Genomic DNA, 20,590 nt, shown 5'->3' with positions numbered 1-20,590 from the left:
TGAAATGAATATTTGTAGGTTACCTATTATGTACCAGTATAATGGAAAGTACTTTATAATTATCAAATAATTTGATTTAAATTACTACCTTTTATGGAAGGTATTATTTTCTTCATTTTGTACATCAGGAAATGAAGGCCCAGAGAGGCTAAGTCACTGACTCAAGATAACCCAGTTAATAATTGGTATGGCTGAGATTATAATTTGTGGGACCCAGTGTAAAATGAAAATGTGGGGCTTCATTGCAAAAATTATTAAGAATTTGAAAACAACAACAACAACAACAAGCATTAAACGAAGTTCAGGGCCCTTCTAAGGATGGGACCCTGTGCAACTGTACCGGTCGTATGTCCGTGAAGTCAGCCCTGGTGGAGACAGCCAGACACATTAAGCAACCAGCTGTATTTTTTGTAAAGCTGTGGCAAGTCTCATAATTTACCCTCTTGTATTTGCTTTCTTTCCTTTTCCCTCATTCCTATGTCTCTGGGACTACATCCTACCCTCAGGAAGACCTACCCCAGTAAGCCCTTAACAAGCAAGCTCTATCTTAGGCTATGTTTTCCAGGGACTTAGACTGTGATAGTGTGTAATCTGATTTTTTCAAATTTAAGAGGCTGGTCCAAATCTCTTTTAATGTCACTTCTAACTCAAAGATAACATAATTTCTCTAATATAAGGATAAACACTTTATATAATGGTATTATTTGTTTAATGTAGCCATAAACTTTCACCTAGCTATTAATCCCTGGATTGTTACATCTCCAATATTTTATTCTCTTTTGTTTAGGCATAATATTAATAATTCATTAGAGGGGAAGAATAGAAGAGCCTAATAAGGAAAGGTGCCCTTTATTTCTCTTCCTTATCCCATTTCCTAACTTTCCTATTTATCTAAGCATCTCCCGCAACTCTTCCTCCTCTATATGTTGTTAGACAGATTTCAACTTCCTTCTTCCTTTCTATACTCATGTAATAATTCATATAGTAACTTTCAATCATTATGATTATAGCTAACCTCTGCCTGCACTTTCAGTTGCAGAAGTGAACATAAATTTAAATCTGAAACTTCTTGAAATATACATATTCATTCAATAAACATTTATTGAGTACCATGTGTAAAGCACAGTGATAAGTACTGAGGGAAAGCAAAGAATTAGATATGGATCTTACCATTAAGTAGCTTGAGGTTTTATAAAGGAGACTGTGTGTTTATGTACTTGAGACAAAAAAAAAAAATTCAAAGCAGAATGTTATATGTGGGAGATCACTTGAACAAACAACAAGTGCATATAAACTGGTAGAGAATTTGGAGTAGAGCTCTGGAGGGATTTATAGAGGACTAAGGATTTGACATGAAAAACTAGGGAGGACAGATGTTCAGAAAAATATTGATTTATTGAGAATTCAACTTTAGGGTAAAAGCAATTTCGCTGGATTAAAAAATATTCTCTCCTGTTACTTGAAATGTCTAGACTGTTGTGTGTATAGCAACTAGATGAGGCTATCTTTGTACTGAACTTTCAGAAGATGAAGTCATTACCATCATCCCCTTTTTACTGGTAGGATTACTATTGTGACCTAAACCTGACCTTTGAACACGTTTTCTTTATTGCAGAAAGTAAGCATGAGTTTATTTCTTCTGTAGGGTGGAAAAAATAACTCTTCCTTCTACCCATTTTAATTTCATTAGCTGGGGCCCCTGTAACAAAAAGCAGATTAACAAGAGAAAAGAACACGAATTTATTTAAGTTTTACGTGAGACACAGGAGGGAAACTTGCATAAGGAAATGAAGACCCTAAGAAACAATTAAACCTGAGTGTTTTCTGTGATAGTTTTGATGAAGATTGGAGAGTTGTGGAAAACTATGATAAGAAGAAGCAAAAGTATGAGCTAAGTTAATAAACTACAGTAAACTTAAACAAGGCTTGTTCCTTCAGATTTCTCTTTTTGTCCCTTTGTCTTTGGAGATAAGGATGTTGGTTACCTCTCACATGAGACTCTTATGACATGCTTTGGGGAAGATCAGAAAGTCCTTCCTATAGGTGTCATTTCTAAAATTCCTTCAGTTTAAAATACTAAACATGACAAGACACCATATTTTGGGGTAGTGTGTCCTGAACCCCATCATGTCCGTGTACCTAAATAACATAAGTAACTGGTCAATTTTTTATCTTCAGCTTTTCAATCAAGCAAGTAGGGGGAGGAGAAACCTTTTGAATAATTAAGGAGAATAAACTGGAAAAAACCTAAGTGAAAGAAAGTCAATTTTAAAGTCAGAGAGAATGATATCTTCCACAGCAAACTCATCCTTTAAAGCAAGCAATGATTGCTGAACCACTAGAAAATTTTTGGCAAGACAAAACTTTCTTAAACTTCTCCAGTAAAGAATAATTTCCTAGCCAGGGCGACAGAGAGAGAGACTCTGTCTCAAAAAAAAAAAAAAGAAAAAGAAAAAAAGAAAAGAAAAGAATAATTTCCAAGCTTGTCAGATCTAAACAAATGGAACTAAATTGGACAGAGCTATTTAAACTGACAGATTAATAGTTGATGTTTGATTTTTTCAGTCTCTTGAACTTCCACATACATTTAAAGTTATTTTTCCTCATTGAGTTATAAAGGTGTGTTCCTCAATGATGAATTTGTATCAGAATAGTTTGGCTGAAATTTGCCAGGGGGTTGATTTTGCCAGTCTGTTGAATTTTTCATTGTAATACAGATACGTCTATAAATGAGACAAACTGTATTTAAAAAAAAAAAAAAGAATTGTAGTATTTTTCTGTTTGTGTTTCATGGTCCTTTAATGAGAAGAACAGGGTTTCAGAGGCCTGGATTTAAAAAGCAAGGACACAGGCTACCTGTGAAGTTGTAATACTTAACCTTTTCTTTATAACTAGAATCCTGGCAAATGCTGTTGATAGAAGTGTCTTCATACATAATTGCCAGTCATGCAGTAATAGAGTATCTGTAAAATAGTTACAAGTTGTAAAAAAACAAAGGTACCCCATAAAAAGAAGAGGTCATGAGAGATCTGGAAAGTGCATGTATCTAGGAACAGTTTCAATATATTAATAATACTTAAAATTATTGGTTGTCAATTAGAAAAAAAAGAAAAGTGCAGAAAATGTTAGGGGTAATTAAAGCAACTAATGATAATGTTTGAGGGCATGTTGAAGCTTTGTAGGTGCATATATATATGCGCATGTGTTCCTGGGGTTTGCCCTGAATTTTCTTTCAATGGTTATTTTTCACATCTCTGTGAGTATGAAAAGTACTAAAGATGGGAACTTTTACCATTAGATATTGGTTTATAAAATTGGGATATTTCAACAAAAGAAAAATATTTGATCCTTTTATATAATTTAACCTTAAATCATTTATACAGCCAAGAACATGCTTTAATAAGATAAGATCTCTTTGAACCTTAGTTTCTCTTTAATCTTCAAATTACATTTTAAAGAATGAAATATTAGGAATTCCATCAATAAATTTAAATAGAAATGGATTCATTTGAACTAATGGCTGAGTAAAATGGTGACATTCCCATATTAAACATGATGATTTGGTATATTATATTACACATTTTCATTTATTACATGGAGAGTATAATTTTTATGAGCAGTAATTCAGAAAAAATGTGAGTTGACTTCATGTAACTATTGTCCACATGAAAAAAAGGCTTTAACTGATATTGTTTTCTTTTCGTTGTTTTGTGGAACACCTGGTAAAATATTCTAAACACTTTGCACCATTGTTCTTTAGTTTCAGCTCAAATTCTCAAGAGCAACCTTGCAGCAATGGAACAACAAATTGTTAATTTGGAACGTGACATCAAGAAATTCCCCCAAGCAGAAAATCAACATGATAAGTTTGTGGAAAAGATGACGATATCCTTTATTTATTAAGTATTTTATTTATTTGTCAGGCTCTGTCTATGTGTCTGTTTACTAACTGTGTGGTTAGTTCTAGACTTGCTAGTCTGTTCACACTGTCTGGGTGAATTTGTGTATATGCTATTTTTATATTGGCAGCATAAATTTTGTTTCATGATGTTTTGAACCAGATAGACTAAGCAAGGGAACAATTTGATGAGAAAAAATGCCATTTCTCAAAGAAGGATTTCATTTGAAAGCTCACAAGATATGCGAGGTAAGTCTTATGAGGCGTGATTATACCTGAACAAAAAAAGGACATTCTTCTCTAGGCCAGTCTTGGTGGCTCAGACCTGTAATCCTAGCACTCTGGGAGGCTGAGGCGGGGGGATCGCTTGAGCTCAGGAGTTGGAGACCAGCCTGAGCAAGAGCGAGACCTCGTCTCTACTAAAAAAAATAAATAAATAAATAAATAAATAAAATAAAAAATTAGCCAGGCATGGTGGCACATGTCTGTAATCCCAGCTACTCGGGAGGCTGAGACAGGAGGATCGCTTGAGCCCAGGAGTTTGAGGTTGCCGTTAGCTAGGCTGACGCCATGGCACTCTAGTCCAGGCAACAAAGTGAGACTCTGTCTCAAAAGAAAAAACAAAAGAATATTCTTCTCTAACCAAATGTTTAAAGGAAATGATCAACAGGAAAAGATTTTTTTTTTTGTATGAGATTTTTTTTCTTTGTATGCATATATTTTCTGAGTACACGTGCATTTTCAAGGGTAATCAGAGGATAACTAGTATCAGTAGACTGAAAAAAATGTGAAGGATAAATGGATACATATATGGATGTATAGATGAATTGATCAATAGATGATATATTTAAATAAATTATAGTAGATAGCTATATAACATTAAGCATTTCTTGCTAAATAAACATTTTTGAAACCCCTATTTTACATGCAGTATATTTATATAAATAAAAGAAACATAAGAAAGGAGAACTTGAGAAATAGCATTTAGCTTGAATTGTTTAATGTTAAATCTGGCATCTAAAGATAAACTACATTACAGCTGATTTTTTTTTTTTAATTTTATTTCTATTTTGGTTTTCAAAAGTTAGAGCCATATCCTCCTCCTCTGGGTTTAAATAAATATCTTGAACTGCAGATTGATTCACCATTTTATATCTCTAGAGGGAATAAATACTGTAAATTCTTTATCTGATAATAAGTAAATTCCTTCAACAACTATATGCCAGTCACCTTGTTTCAAGGTTAAACCTATTGCCTTTTTCTACTCAGATAAGCTTTTTTTCCTGCCCAACTTGGAAGTTACTGTGCTGAACTTGAATTACTTAAAAATGGCAATTTAGATATATGTAAAAAATTTTTTCACTCAGTGTTTTGGTTCATGAATTAATACTGTGTTTTGTAAGGTGCTTGCGTGATTCTGAGTACTTTCATAAATATAGATATTGGAAACATAAGTTTGTGAGTGATTGGAGTCAGGGAGTCCTCAAAGATAACCTTGGATTGCATAACCAGCCACACTGGGATACTTAACATGAAGGTTTCACTTTATTGCTGATTAGATTTTTTTTTCAAATATGTTATATTGTTCTGTGGCTGGAAACACTATCTTCTTCTTTCACCTTTTGATTTGGGTTCTTGCCTCATATATTTGAATTTAATTCATGATCCCCTGTTCTTTTGAATATTTTCTTCTGCAGTTGGCTGGTGGCCACACAACAGCTTGCACTATTGAGTCTTTGTTGCTCATTTAGAAAAAGAAAAGTAATTTCAAACCCTCATGAACTTGGCCTGGGCTCCTTGTTTTATTTCTCTCTTTATGCAGGTAATTAAGCACTTAAAAATGAAAATCCAGAGCCTTTTGTTACAGATGAACAGTTATTCTTCATTTAAGTGGCACTAAAGTGTGACTATTTGTCCACAAGGGGATTGAAAACTACATTAAAATGTATGGGGCTGGTATTTTGCATGTAATATTTTTTAAAAAATAAAAATACACCAATTTATTTCAGAGAAAATGTTAGAGTATTGAGTTGAATTGGTTAAGAACTATGAATTAATGGATTACAATGATAAAATTATTCTTGCTTTGGAAGACTCCTTGGTTACCCATTGAGTGTTTTGATCTTCTAGAAAGAGACAAACAAAATGCATAATCATCATATGTATATATGTTATATATGTTCTGGTGGCTACTTGATATTTTTCTACCCTTCTGGCAATTCAAAAAGAAAGGATATTTTATTGTGGGATACTTGATCCTGTTTGAAAATTAGAGCCAGAGTTCCATTTCTAGTATAGGATTCTTGTTCTGGATGATCTTTCCAATATTTCTATCTCCTGCCAATAAATTGTTTTGCTTCAGGTCACTGGCCCTTTAAATTGAATAACTAGGTGAACAAATATGGTAGTAGTTTCCCTTGAAAGTAACCTTACCTACTTAAATAATAATCTATCTATAAGGACTGTGAGTTCAAAAACTGAATACCCCCGTGCTTTCAGAGCAGCGACAGTGCTATAGTTAGCAGTAATGGCATGATGACCACAGGACAACTGAATATGCAGATTGGATCTTCAACAGACCTCCAGGTTGGGCTATGTCCTGTAACACCCTATGTTCACCCGTACAAAATCACAATTTTGATTGAACACTTACAATATGCTAGGCATTGCCAGGTCTAGAAAATACAGCAGTGCATAAGATAGAAATCTTGACCTCAGGCTTCTGACAGTCTGGTATTTACATGCTCTCTGTCTTACTGTCCCCATGGCAGAGATCATGTCTGGTTTGTTAATTACTGTATGCCCATCACAGTGCCCACTGCCTAACACAAAATAGACACCCAGTAAATATGTGTCAAATCACAGAATATTATAGCTAGAGACAATGGAGATCTCCAAGCCTTTTACTTAGCACTTCAGAAAGGAAATTGTCAAACTGGTAGGCTGTTTTTGTAGTTATAAAAATTTTCTTCATATAAATCTCAGGAACTTAAGTAACATTGAATCATGTTTTTAGAGCATACCTGTAAAGTATAATTAGTTTTAGGAGGCAGGATCCATAGCTTTTAAAGTAAATGTCAAAAAAATTGGCCAAAAAACCCCAAAAGAATGAAACTTCTCCTGGAGTGGCCAACGCTATTTCCAGTATCCTGAAACCACTGACATTAAGAGGAAATTTATCGCTTCTGTCTCTTTCTCTATCCAAATTGGTTGCTTGTTCTGACTTAGAAAAAATTAATTGGTATAGGGGAGAAAAGATGTCTTTCCTCACCCCTCATAAGGTTCATGGCTGATACCCTATAATAAAAGATTAATGAGAGAAAAGCATACAAATTTATTTAATATGAGTTTTATTAACACATGACATGGGAACCTTTATAAATGAAGACCAATGAAATGGGAAAACTGTATATTTTTATGGACAGTTGTTTAGAAGTATGATTTGAGGACAAAAGGGTGTGATCTAATGATAATCAACTGTGGGGAACTTAGCAAGGCCTATGTGTTCAGATTCTTCTGGCCTCTCTGTATGACATTGCTTTCCTCTGGGTATAGGGCAAGAACAGGTCACATAAAGGTCTTGAGAGGAGAAGGGAAAACAAAGGCCAGAGTATTACCTTCCCAGGTTTTATGGCTTGCTTCAGGGAAGAAGAGGCAAGGGGAACTCTAGTTTCCATGGCCTGCTTCAGAAGAGAAGGAGAAGGAGAAGGTCAGAGAGACCTTCCTGCTTCTGTGTTTTAGCTCAACTTTCTTCAACTTAAAATACTCAGTATGCCAATTGCTGTGGTTTGAATGTTTGTGTCTCCTCCAAAATTCATGTTGAAACTTAATCCCCAATATAACAGTTTTAAGAAGTGGGACCATCAGGAGGGGATTAGGCCATGAGGGCACTGCCCTCATGGGTGAGATTAGAGGGTTTGAGAGAGAAAGTTTGACCCTCCTTTTGCTCTTTTCCCCCTCTTTTGCCCATGTGAGGACACAGCAGGAAGGCAGAAATACTTGCCAGACACCAAATTTGCTAGCTCTTTGACCTTGGACTTCCCAGCCTGCAGAACTGTAGAAAGAAATTCCTATTTTAAAATTACCCAGTCTAAGGTATTTTGTTATAGTAGCACAAACAGACTAAGACACCAAGGTAGCATTTCCTTCACCCCATCAATGGAAAGAGTAAAAGAAAACTAATTTTATAAAATTATAAAAGCGGGAGAAATGGGGAAATTCTCTCATAAATTGTAAGTGGGAGTTTCTAGAATTAGGGGAGATGATCTATAGTGCATATATTAATAACACTGTATAGATTAAAACACATGATGTTCAAAAATCTAGATAATTGTATGGAGAAATTAGTACTAGTATTCTGATTTTTTAAAAAGCAAAGTTCTTAGTATTCATGCTAATATGTTCATCATAATCATAGTATTGGAAGATTTTAGTTCAATTCTTTATATGGTGAATTGAAATAGAATCTATACTAAGTTTTTAGTAAATAATAATGATATAGTCATACTAATTTATTGAATGTTTACTGTGTCAAACACTGCCTAATTTTACATACTTGAGATTTTAACAAATGTTTCCATTTATTAAATAGAATTCTCCATATCTGATAATAAAATTGACCACAGTTGTCCCTGTGTCATGGAGTAAGGTAGAGTTATGTCAGGATAATTTCAACAACTCATAAAATTTTTGCCATGGTGTCGTTGTTCTCAGTTTATTGATTTCTAGGCATCATCTCATTTTATCTTTCAAAGTTACCAGGAATTCTGTAGTCTGTGTCTGTGTAGATATTGTAGGGTGAGGTTCAGAATCACATCCAGTTTCCATGCTTTGAAGAATAACCTATACTTGAGAGAGTGAGAGGACTCCTTGCCAATCTTAGGCCTTCTTCTTCTTCTTCTTCTTTTTTTTTTTTTTTTTTTTTGGAGACAGAGTCTCACTCTGTCGCCCAGGCTAGAGTGCCGGGTGCTGTCCACCTACCTCACAGCAACGTCAAACTCCTGAGTTCAAGGGATCCTCCTGCCTCAGCCTCCCAAGTAGCTGGGACTACAAGTGCATGCCACCATGCCTGGCTAATTTTTACTATTTTTAGTAGAGACAGGGTCTCACTCTTGCTCAGGCTAGTCTCGAAGTCCTGAGCTCAGGGCTTCTTCTCTTTGACTTGACGTTGTATGTGACATTGACATTATAGGTACCATTGCAGCTTTTGTTTTTGTGGCCAGTAGTGTGACTATGAAAGAATTTTTTCTTTTGTAGTGGAGAAAAAGTATCTTTTTTCACCTATGGCAAGGTTCATAGCTGACACCCCTGTAACAAAAGACAAATTAACAAGAGAAAAGCGTAACAAGTTTATTTAACTAACCTTTTTCATCACACAGGAGCCTGAAGACCTAAAGACCCAGGGAAAACTGTATTTTTATGCTAAGTATGGTAAAAGAAATGGATAGTTGTTGAGAAACATGACTGGACAAAAAGGGGAATGATCTAATGGTAATAAACTGGGGGCAAGTCACCTGTCACAGGAGGGTCTTCAGTGGAGCAGGGAGAATCTCAGAGAGGGACCTTCCTAGGTTTTACGGCATGCTTTGGGAGAGAACAATTCTAGTTTCTATGACCTGCTTCATGGGACAAAGGGCAGGAGGGAGGAGGGCAAGAGAAGGCCAGAGAGACCCTGTTGCTTCTGTGACCCTCCCAGTGTCCTTCAGCTCAGTACTCAGCATGTCAAGGTGCCATACTTTGGGGTATTGTGTTCTGAGCCCCAACACTTTCTTTCTTTTTTAAATCAAAGCATCACTTTTACTTATCATTCCTTTACTTTTTCTGACAAGAAAGAGACCCATTCTTTAAAAAGGGCTTCTTAGACTTTTAAATTTGTGTTGTGGTCCATTCTTAACATCCTAAACTGTCTAAAAAAGCACATTAACCACAATGTTGACCTTACTGCTTATATCCTGTTGACAAATTCCTTACCACATTTACTAACTGGGATTTTGTCAATGGCAGGGCTGTCTTGCCCCAAATCAGCTTAGCATTTTGATTGACTGCAGGCTAAATCATTTCCCCAACTGTGGGACAGGGAGTGACTGAGCAGCAGGGGCACCATTAACACATTGACAAGAAGAGCTGACAGAATGTTAATGACATTAACACCCTGTCAACTAACTATCAACACCTGGGATTTCCTCATAGTATGAGGGAAGGCATTTTGAAGTGGTTACAAATCAAGTTCCTGAGAAGTACATTGTCCTTTCCAGACAATTCGGAACAGATTTGGGGCCTTCACTGCACTGCCACTATGTTAATTTTTATTCTACTTTTATTTATTACGATGATAATTTTAAAATAGATGAAAAAACCCACAGAGTTATTATTCAACCACAAGTAACATTTATCACCTTTGAGAACATGCCAGTAACAGGTTTGAGGGGGATGATAATCCACACTTTGTAAAGTAAATGTCATAAAATCGACAAAACAAAAGTAAAAATAGCTCTCTAGAGCAAAGGGCTTTGTTTGTTTGTTTGTTTGTTTAATGAATATAATAATCTAGGTCATTTTCTGCAAGAAAAAATGAGAACTTTAGACTAGACTGGAAGGAAGTTCACCACCTCTGACTCTCTCTCCTTACCCTCAATTTCCTGCCTCAAACTCAGGAAATTAGGAGTTGAAAGCAAACCTTTTTTTATGAGACTGCTCAAGGAGGGGCGGTTACGGGATTTTTAAAAAATAAAAGGCATGGTCAGTAATGGAGTTAATGTGTACATGGAGAAGCAAATTGTTTTCAAAACCATGTGGGGAAAATATTTCTTTTTTTAAAAGGATGATTCTAGCATTCTTTGAAATATACACTCTTCACAGTGACATTGGGAATTTTTAGTTCAATTATTTGTACATTGAATTGAAATAGAAGATATAATTTATGATAAAAATAAAAATGGTAATAAAATAGTAATAATAGCATTTATCATCAAAGAAAATCAGAGCCAGACAGAAGTTACAGTGGTACAGGCAGATTTTATTCAGGAACTGTTGCAGTAGGGGAAGGGAGATGTCAGTATACAGCTGGGTTACATTCCAAATACAATGACAACAGAAAAGAAGCCAAACTCTGTAAAATAATTTTAAAGAGATTTATTCTGAGCCAAATTTGAGGACCATGGCCGGGAGCCACGCCTAAGAAGCCTTGAGCAAGTGGACTGGCTGTGGATTAGGTTACAGTTTGGTTTTATACATTTCATGGAGACAGGATTTACATGTAAAGTCATAAATCAATACATGAAGGCATACATTGGTTTGGCCTGAAATGACAGAACATCTCAAAGCAGGGGTTTACAGGTTATAGGTGAGTTTAAAAACTCTTTGATTTGTAAGTGGTTAAGAAAATGAAGCTTTGTCTGAAGGCTTGGGAGGTTTTAAGTTATGATAAGGAAGTCTGTTAATCGGAGACAAGCCACAGGACATATACCTAGACTCAAGTGATTTGTTATGTTATTTGAGGACCTCCAGGTTTGTGTTGCATAGCCTTAGGCCTGTTAATGAGTTAGAAAGGGTATCTGTAAGAAGGGAGGGGGCATGATGTGGCATGTCTGACCTCCCTTCTCATGGCCAGCAACTCAGTTTTAGGGAATCCCCTAAACTCCCCTTGACTAAGAAGGAGTCCATTCAGTCAGCTAGTGGGGAGCTTAAGATTTTATTTTAGTTCATAACAACAAATGCGAGTGTGAATTTATAGCCAAGAAATAGGATGGGGCGCCGTGGATGGAAAATTACTAGAAGGAGATACAAGGATAAGAGGGATTCTGGCTAAACCAACCTGATAGGTTTCTCGCTGAAGGCAGGCCGTGGTAATAAGATGTGGACCTTGGGGGATGAGCAATTTTGCCAGATATGGAGGGTGGTCAGATACCAAGGGTAGAGAATTTGATCAGATATCCAGGATTTTTGCTAAACTGACCCAATAGGATTCCTGCTAAAGCTGGACTGTTGAGGCTAAAGACAGAGCCCAAAGGTGAGGCCTAGTCAAAAAGAGGGAGGACTCAGAGGAACCTGACTAAAATTTGGTTAAAGAGAGAGTCTTTGTCACTGTTTAGTGAATGTCATGTGCCAGCTACTATGCTAGGAAGACATATCTGTATCTATCTGTCTATCTACATCTAGCTATAGATTCCCAAGTGTCCTCCAAAGTAATCCTATGGGGTATGTACTGAAAGGGGCGGGTGCCGTGAGTACTTACCAGACTTTCTGCCCTAACACTCATTTATACCATCTCCTCCAGAAAGCCTTTCCTAACCGTAGCAATCAAAATTATTTTCCCTATCCCCTGTGTTCTCATAGCATTATAATAAATTCAGTTATTATACTTGCTGATTTGCCTATGCTCTTTTTATGGACATGTCTGTTTTGCACACTGGGTTATATACTATTTTGAAATACAGATTGTTATTCATCCTTGTGTACTCTACAACAAGCCTAGCACAATGCTTTCTAGAAGGTTAAGTGCTTAATAAATGTTTACTTAAATAGGTTAGAGTTCATTGTATAATGATTAATATTAAACTTAACATTCTGGCAAGTAAACAGAAAACATAAGCTTGTTACTCTGGCATAACCTCAGTTTGACCAAAGAAAGGGATCTAGCATGTTTCAAATATTCCTTTATTGTAGTTTGATTTAAAATGTAGATATTGAAAATTATGTCTTAACAAACTCTTAGATAGAAATCCCATTCCAAGAAACTACCTGAAAGAAGCATATGCTTTTAGGATCTGTTAGTACAAAAATTTTCTCTTTGAAGAGTCTTCCTTGTTTGAAATTCAGCCTGAAATTATATAGACTATGGGCTACATTTTTCAAACTTTGTTCAGGGAATTGATAGACATTTGGTGTGTGACGCTAATGGTGAGAAGAGAATATATTGCTCAGTTAAAGGGTGCATAAACCCTCTCAGGCCACAAGAGACTCATCTGGGAAATCATCTTTTTCAGAACATAAAATGGGACTTAATTTGTCTGAAAGAGTTAATGTACCCTCAACCTGACAAATTCTCATCATTCTCACCAGAAGCTAAGTTTTAAGAGATATAAAAACCTTTCCATGGGATTTATTCATATTGAATAGAAATAATACAAAAAAGAACCTTGAAAAAATAAATTACTCAGTATGATTATGTTTTTTGTATATGCATATATACTAGAGAACACAGAGCATATATGCATGTCTATTAATAAATATAGATAAAACCATTTTGGTATTTATAAGATCATAAATTGGATATTATATTAATGGCAATGAATCTGAATTTGTTTCCTTTTGCTTTGATTTCAAATATGCTAATTCTGGTTTCAGTAATAAAGAGCACGTGTGGTATATTAAATATACATAGTTTATAGGTAATAATAGTGATGTTAGTATAATTCTTCAGGTAATATAATCTTTCAGCCAAATCTCAATGATATACTATTTTTATAATGTAGAAAAATATATCAGTATTTTTTTTTCTATAATAGAAGTCTGTTCACTTATTTCTAGTTAGGATCTGTGTAACATGTAGCTTATGAAAAGTGTAGCAAGTAAATTTAGGTTTTCATTGAATGTTCCCTATTCTTTTCTTCTGGTTTTAAACTTTAATATAAAGGAAGCTTTATAAGGTAGAGACTGAAAGAAAATGCAAGAAAGCAAGTCAATATGTTTAGTAATCATGTATTGATATTCTCCTTTGTGTTGCAAAGTAACATAGGATAATAACCTATTACATTGTCCCAACTCATTGGTGAAGTTAGAAATGGAAAGAAATGTATGACTAGCATTGCTAAAAATTATCCAATTTAATTCTGATGATGGGAGTGTATATATACCTCATAAACATACATTTAGAACCATAATCAACTTGAGATGACTACATCCCAGCTACGCATTGAAGGGTAAAGCATTTACCAATAGTGAGAATGGAAAATCAATGAAAAATAAAAAAGGAATCATAGACAAGCTTTCCAAAATTCATCAGTGAGAGGGAGAATAGGACCTGATTACCCACTGGTGGTGGCTGAGGAGAGAAAAGGCATGAGTGACTGAGTTGATAATGGTTCCTGGAGGTGACAGTAACAACTCTCTTTACCTCATCAAAAGCAATATTTAGTAAATGGTTTTTCCTATCTGCTAAGGCATTGTCAAATTTATGGGCAGCATCTCTATTCAATTACTGATCTCTAGATGTGTTTATCATGGGCCTGACTCAGAACCTATATATAAAAGTACTTTCAAACTTTAATGTTTTTATAAATGCAGAGTATTTTTCTTAAGCCATCTGAATGAAAAGATACTTGGACTGGTATCAATAGACCTAAGCTGTAGCCTTGGCTTAGGTCTATTGTGATCTTAGGAAAGATGCTCTGTTTCCCCATTTGTAAAACTGAAACCATAATATTTGGCTTGCCTACCTCACATATGTTGTTATTAGGGTTAGGTATAATAATGACTTTTAACATGCTTTGTAAAATGGATTAACCATATAAAAAGTGTCATTTATTTATTTATCATTCTCCCCTAATCCTCACAAATGGGAAATAAATTATTTTCCCCAAGGAAAATGTTCTTTATAAACAACAGTGGTCTTCTTTTATCCAACTTCATTTTATCCTTTTTTTTTTCTAATTTAAGTTCTACGTTTGTTTTTTGTTTTTAAACTGTTAGAGAAAAGGTATATTCTTTAAAATGTAATGAATGCCCATGGAGAAAGCAGGATGCTAACACCTCATCATTCAGGGAGTATCCAGATGTTCAATGGTTAGCAAATTCCTACCTTTTTCACTTTGGTAGGAAAGAGAAAGAGACCACAAATGAAATTTAAAGATTCTTGCATACTTCGTGAAAGATGACATTCTAAATGCTATGACTCCTATAAAATAAGATTAAGGTGTGTTTCCTGCTTTCAAGGAAGAATGTAGTCAGGAGGTAAAACTGACAGAAGACAGCAAAAAACAATACAAGGTGATTTAATTGCTAAATGAGTATAGTACAGGCTAAAAATGCAATAGACATTTTCAATAATCTTTACTATCATTTTGGTTGGTGAGAGCATTCTTTCTGGCTGTGGCCACAGTTGGCAATTAACACTGCAACTTTATTATTTCGTTGGAAATGCATTCACAAACCAACCAAGAGACCCAAATGAAAAGTTAAGTATGGAAATGCATTCCAAAGCCAAATGGAAATGACTTGTGTATTATCCTTTGTTGTGAATTAGATATCTCTCATAGCACAGATAATTAAGAACTGGGTGTACCGACAGTTTCCTTAGGTTCACAAATAAGTTTATTTCCATGCTTTTATCAGTCAACATATATTTATTAAGCAGCTACTGAAGTCCCTAGCACTGTATTATGTGCCATGAAACTGAAACATAAAAATAAACTACAAAATATTCGCTTGGCTCTAAAGGAGCTTAACATTTAGTTAAGAGCACACATATGAGAAGTACGTGGCTATAAGGATGGTGTCTAATACAGTTTAACTGTGTGGCATTGTTATAAATGTATTAAGAGCTAACAAGGCAGGGGACTTTTTAAAAAATTTTAATTAAATTTATTTATTATTTTTATTTCTTTCTTTATTTAGAGGCAGGGTCTCACCCTGTTGCCCAGGCTGGAGTGCAGTGGCATAAGCATAGTTCACTGCAACCTCCAACTCTCAGGCTCGAGCAATCCTCCTGGCTCAGTCTCCCGAATAGCTAGGACTACAGGCAGACAACACTACACTGGCTAATTTATTTATTTATTTATTTTGTAGAGATGAGGTCTCGCTATGTTGCCCAGGCTGGTCTTGAACCCCTGGGCTCAAGCAGTCGTCCCAAGGCAGGGGACGCTGTGGTTTGTAGCAGCTTCATGGACAAGATAACTTTCAACTCCTGCTGAATTGTAAGCTGTGTGCAAGTTTACTATGTTAGTTTTGTGATGACCATCTTTTGTATTACAGTGCCTGTTACACAGTAGGGCTCAGATATGACTGGTGAATGAATCAATGCATGATTTGTTCTCTACTGGCATTTTATTTCAAGGTTATAGTTAAAAAATATTTTGCTCTGTCCTCTCATAAGTCATCTAATTCTGATTGACTTTCAAAACCATTTAATGTCTTTATTTAAACAAACAAAACCCCTCACTAATTATGTCTGTATTAGGTAAACATTAAAAATGATTTTACATTCTAGGAACTCACCCAAACTGGAATATGTGGATATTCTAGGATTAGGTTAAAGAAGAATTCAGAATTTAAGATTTGAAGTGAACAATCAACGTAGACTTTATTGGTCTTTTAAAATTTATAAACAGGATTTTTTAATACTATATTTTGATCAGTGATTCCTGTATTAGAAGATTAAATGTCTTAAATTCACAGAGTATGTCAAAATAATTGGTTATAGGCATTCAGATGCCATATGATGGGGCATATGTGTTAGGTTATCTAACGTATTTGCCTAAACATTCAGATATCAGTGCATGATTGACACAGAGTTTGCCCTCTGCTCTGTTACGTCTCCCTTTTGCCCACACATTCTTTTAATGCCTGAATTTGCCTTGTGTAGAAAACATTAGTATTGTGAGGTATATAAAAATGAGGCCAGGTGCGGTGGCTCATGCCTGTAATCCCATCACTCAGGGAGGCTGAGGTGGGAGGATCGCTTGAGCCCAAGAGTCTGAGACCATAGTTGGGCAACATAGTGAGACCCTGTCTCTACAAAAAATTAAAAATAAGCCGGGCATGGTGGCATGCGCCTGTAGTCCCAGCTACTTGGCAGGCTAGGCAGGAGGATCACTTGAGCCCAGGAGTTCAAGGCTGCAGTGAGCTGTGATTGCACCACTGCGCTCTAGCCCAGGCAACAGAGTGAGACCCTGTCCATTTAAAACAAAAAAAAAAAACCTGAAAGACATGGACCTTTCATTTCAGGAATATATTAATATAAGTTACAAAACAGAATCAACAATATACCCAAATGATTATAAGATAATATGGGTGTGATAAATGCAGTATACATGATGGAAAATTCATTATTTAAAATAATGAAACCCAGTACATCCATAGAGGTTTCCATTGTGCATTGAGTGCTCACGTGCATTGTCTTAGTAGTAGTTCACAGCAATGGCTGATCACTTTTGACTGAATACTTGGGGAATGGTTTAATGGAAAGTTATAGTCCAGATACAAGCAAAGACTCAGAGTCAATAAAGATCAAAAATGTGTTGAGGGAACATCTAGTAGACCTGTTTGGCTGGGAGTAGTGATAATTATTACTAGGAAAGAGGGTAAAAATCAAATTCCAAATAATCAAGAATCTGGTCTAAGGAGTTTGAACAGTAAGTATTTAGTGGGTTGTAAATAGTGGAAAGGCAAGGAACTCTTGTTCTCCTCCTTCTCCCTGTTACCAGTCACCACATGGTATTTGCCTGAGTGGGGTGATACTTGCCACCTGCCAGCTACTGATTCAGGTAAGGACTAAGGTCAGAATTATTTCCAATATAAGAAAGGAGTGTGTGTGTGTCTGATGAGACAGATGGTATTTTTTTTTTTTTTTTACATTCAATAATACATTTAACTGCCCTATAGGTAGGATTTGTACTACAATTATAACAACTTGCATTTATATAATGTTTTATGGTTTAAAAAGCTCTTTTATGTTCTCGTATCAACTCTGAAATGTTCTGCAACAAAAACTTTCATTTTAACCCTTGCACTTAGTTGATATTTTTGAGGATTCATCCATTCCATAGATGTTTTTTCAATGATTACTCTCTGTGTTCCAGGAATTGTGCTAGGTACTTGGAATACAGTGGTGAACAAAAAAGATATAAAGCTTACCCTCAAGGAGATTTTAGTCTGCTGGAAGAGATAGATGTTACATAACTACATAAGCAACCATGGCAGGCGATACGGGGGAGATTTATAATGCCATGGCAGCCAACAACCTAGTTAACAAGAGTTGCTCTCCAGAGAAAGTAAAGCTGGAGCTGAGATTTGAAGGATGGATAAGAATTAAATCAAGGAAGAGGTGAAGGGGAATGTTAAGATGTTTGACAGCTTGGTAACTTGGTGATGATTTGGTTAGTTTCTTGTCCATGGTCTATACTGCCTTTGAAGTTGGAGAGTTAGAAATCTCTCAAATTAAGCCAGTTACTGAGGACGTTTTATCTTTCAAAAACTCTGGTAACTTTTTTTCTCCAAAGTTACTTTTACTATTGGCTAGGGATTGAGTGTGGGTATTTTTGAAAAGCTGTGTCAGATTCTGTGGAAAACCTAAAGCTCTACGGACCTTGTGGGAGCTGGAATATTTTAGCTAAAGAGGTTGGAATAGATTTAGGTATTTATCCAAACCGAACTTTGAAACCACCAGAGATTCTCCCATTACTAGTTTACACAGAGCTTAACTACAGTGGTTTCCTGTTTCAACATTTACTTTTTTTATTTAAACAGCTTAATCGAGAGCTATAAAAACACTGGATCATTCTTTTCAAATAAAAATGAAATGCAGCTGCCATGGGTTAGTCTTACAGAAGAAACCCTGCTGCCTGTAGGCAGTTTAGGTGTTAAAATGATGACTTTTTAAAATACCAAAAAAACTATTAGGTTATTAAGTATGAAATGCCCGACTTCCTTAAGTACCAAGTTTGACAGTTGATATCTCTGACATTTCACTTTGATACTTCTTGTTTTATTTTTATTGTGAAGGTACATCCTCAGTTTCTCAAAAGCACATTTTGGCTTGTGATTATCTTTCAAAATTTTTTTAGAGCAATTTTTATGAAACCACGGATAAGTCAAACATTTGTTTTATTTTCAAATGTGAGTTCTGTCGTGGAACCAATGCAGCGCAGACAGCTCAAAATATCAACGAAGTGTTTAGGAAGGCTGTGGCTAATGAATGCACTGTACGTGGATGGTTTGAGAAGTTCCATTCTGGTGATTTTAATCTTGAAAATGAGCCACATGGGTGACCTGAGACCAAGGTGGATAATGATGAGCTGAAAGCTGTAGTGGAAGCGAATCTGTCTCAACCCACACATGAATTAGCAGCAAGATTTGACGTTACTATTCCAACAATATTGGACTATTTGAAACAAAGGGCAAGGTAAAGAAGCTAGATAGATGGGTTCTACATGAATTAAGCAAGCATCAGAAGAAAAATCATCTTGAAGCTTGCCTTTCTTTGCTGTCACAACATAAAGGTGAACCATTTCTACCCCGTATTGTTATGTGCGATGAAAATGGATTCTTTTTGACAACAAAAGTGTTTGGCACAATGGGTAGATAGAGATGAAGTGCTGAAACACAGTCCAAAACCGAATATTCATCAAAAAAAGCTAATGGTATGTGTTTGGTTGTCCAGCGCTGGTATTATCCAATACCGCTTCATGAAACCTAGTAAATCGATTACAGCGGATGTCTGCTGCAACCAATTGGACAAAATGGTGAGGATGCTTGCAATTAAGCAGCCAGAATTGTTCAATAGAGATAGGCCAATCCTCTTACAAGACAATGCTGCTCAAACTATAGCAGCTGGACTTGGAAACTCTGTCATCCACCGTATTCATCCGACCGTGCACCAACTGACTGCCACTTCTTCCAGGCTTTGGACCACTTCTTGCAAGGAAAAATATTCAATTGTCAACAAGCTGTGGAAAACACCTTTCAAGATTTCATCTCCACTCACTCTCTAGGCTTCTTTGCTGCTGGCTTAAACAAGCTACCATTAAGAAGGCAAAACTGTGTGGATAGTTTAGGTGCATACTTTGATTAATCATATTGCTTGTTGTTTGAGATATAATGAACTATACTTTCGATTCAAAATCGGACATTTCATATTTAATGACCCAATAGTTTTGATTGCGAGGTCATATCTTTGAATTGTAAGTTTATAAAAACCTGGCAATTCTTTTGTGGGGTGTGTGTGTGTGTGTGTATGCATGTGAATGTGTATGAAATACCAAAAGATTCATGAAATTTACATTGTTGTTATGTTAATAAGGGAAGATTTCCTTAATTTTATTAATAATCATACTGCACATGGGGCATTTTGCCTATTTTTCTGCACACATTTTGTATGTCATTTGTGTTTTCATAAAATTCCAAGATATACTTTCGTTAGTAATACTAATATTTATTCAAAACTTTTTGGACTTATGAATGATTGTTCATTTTTCCCTTCTGTGAGTCCTTGCCTTGCATTTAAATCTTAATGTTATCAGGAATGAAGTGTTTTAATACTTGTTTCCTTTAGAAGAAATAAAAGTATCAACTTTCGATAAATTAGCCTGAACACAGAAAGTCAGGGAAATGAAATAATATTTCGAAGTTATGCAAATGAGTACATTTAAGTACAAAAGGATTGTATTAGGTGATCTTGAATGTGCTCTAAAAATTTCTTATTTCTAATCCTGTATAGTGTATCCATCCTTGTTCTGCTCAAATATTAAATGTTGAATTAATTTCCTCCCTGATTCAGTATTAATATTATAATACTGTAACATTATTCCCACTGGTAACAAAGTCATCTATTCATTCAACAGATATTTATCAAACACCTACAATGTGCCAAGCCCTGTTTTTTTCACTGAGGATCAGTGATGAGAAAATAAAGTCCCTTTGAGCATATATTCTAATGTGGTAGAGAGTGAAAAAAACAAATATATAATATAATATCAG

General features: G+C 35.5%; 1 protein-coding gene across 1 annotated transcript in view; it reads left to right on the top strand.

Annotated features, from left to right (window-relative positions):
• Positions 1–20,590, top strand: part of DIAPH2 (diaphanous related formin 2) — an 803,657-nt gene that overhangs the window by 496,957 nt on the left and 286,110 nt on the right. The window contains exon 23 of the mRNA XM_069462797.1: positions 3,761–3,885. Coding sequence (XP_069318898.1) covers positions 3,761–3,885 — 125 coding nt within the window. The remainder of the gene's footprint in view (positions 1–3,760; positions 3,886–20,590) is intronic.

This window comes from Eulemur rufifrons, chromosome 30, assembly GCF_041146395.1.
Source record: "Eulemur rufifrons isolate Redbay chromosome 30, OSU_ERuf_1, whole genome shotgun sequence".
Lineage (NCBI taxonomy): Eukaryota > Metazoa > Chordata > Mammalia > Primates > Lemuridae > Eulemur > Eulemur rufifrons.
The sequence above is the reverse complement of the archived record's forward strand: the minus strand, read 5'-3'. Positions and strand labels throughout refer to the sequence as shown.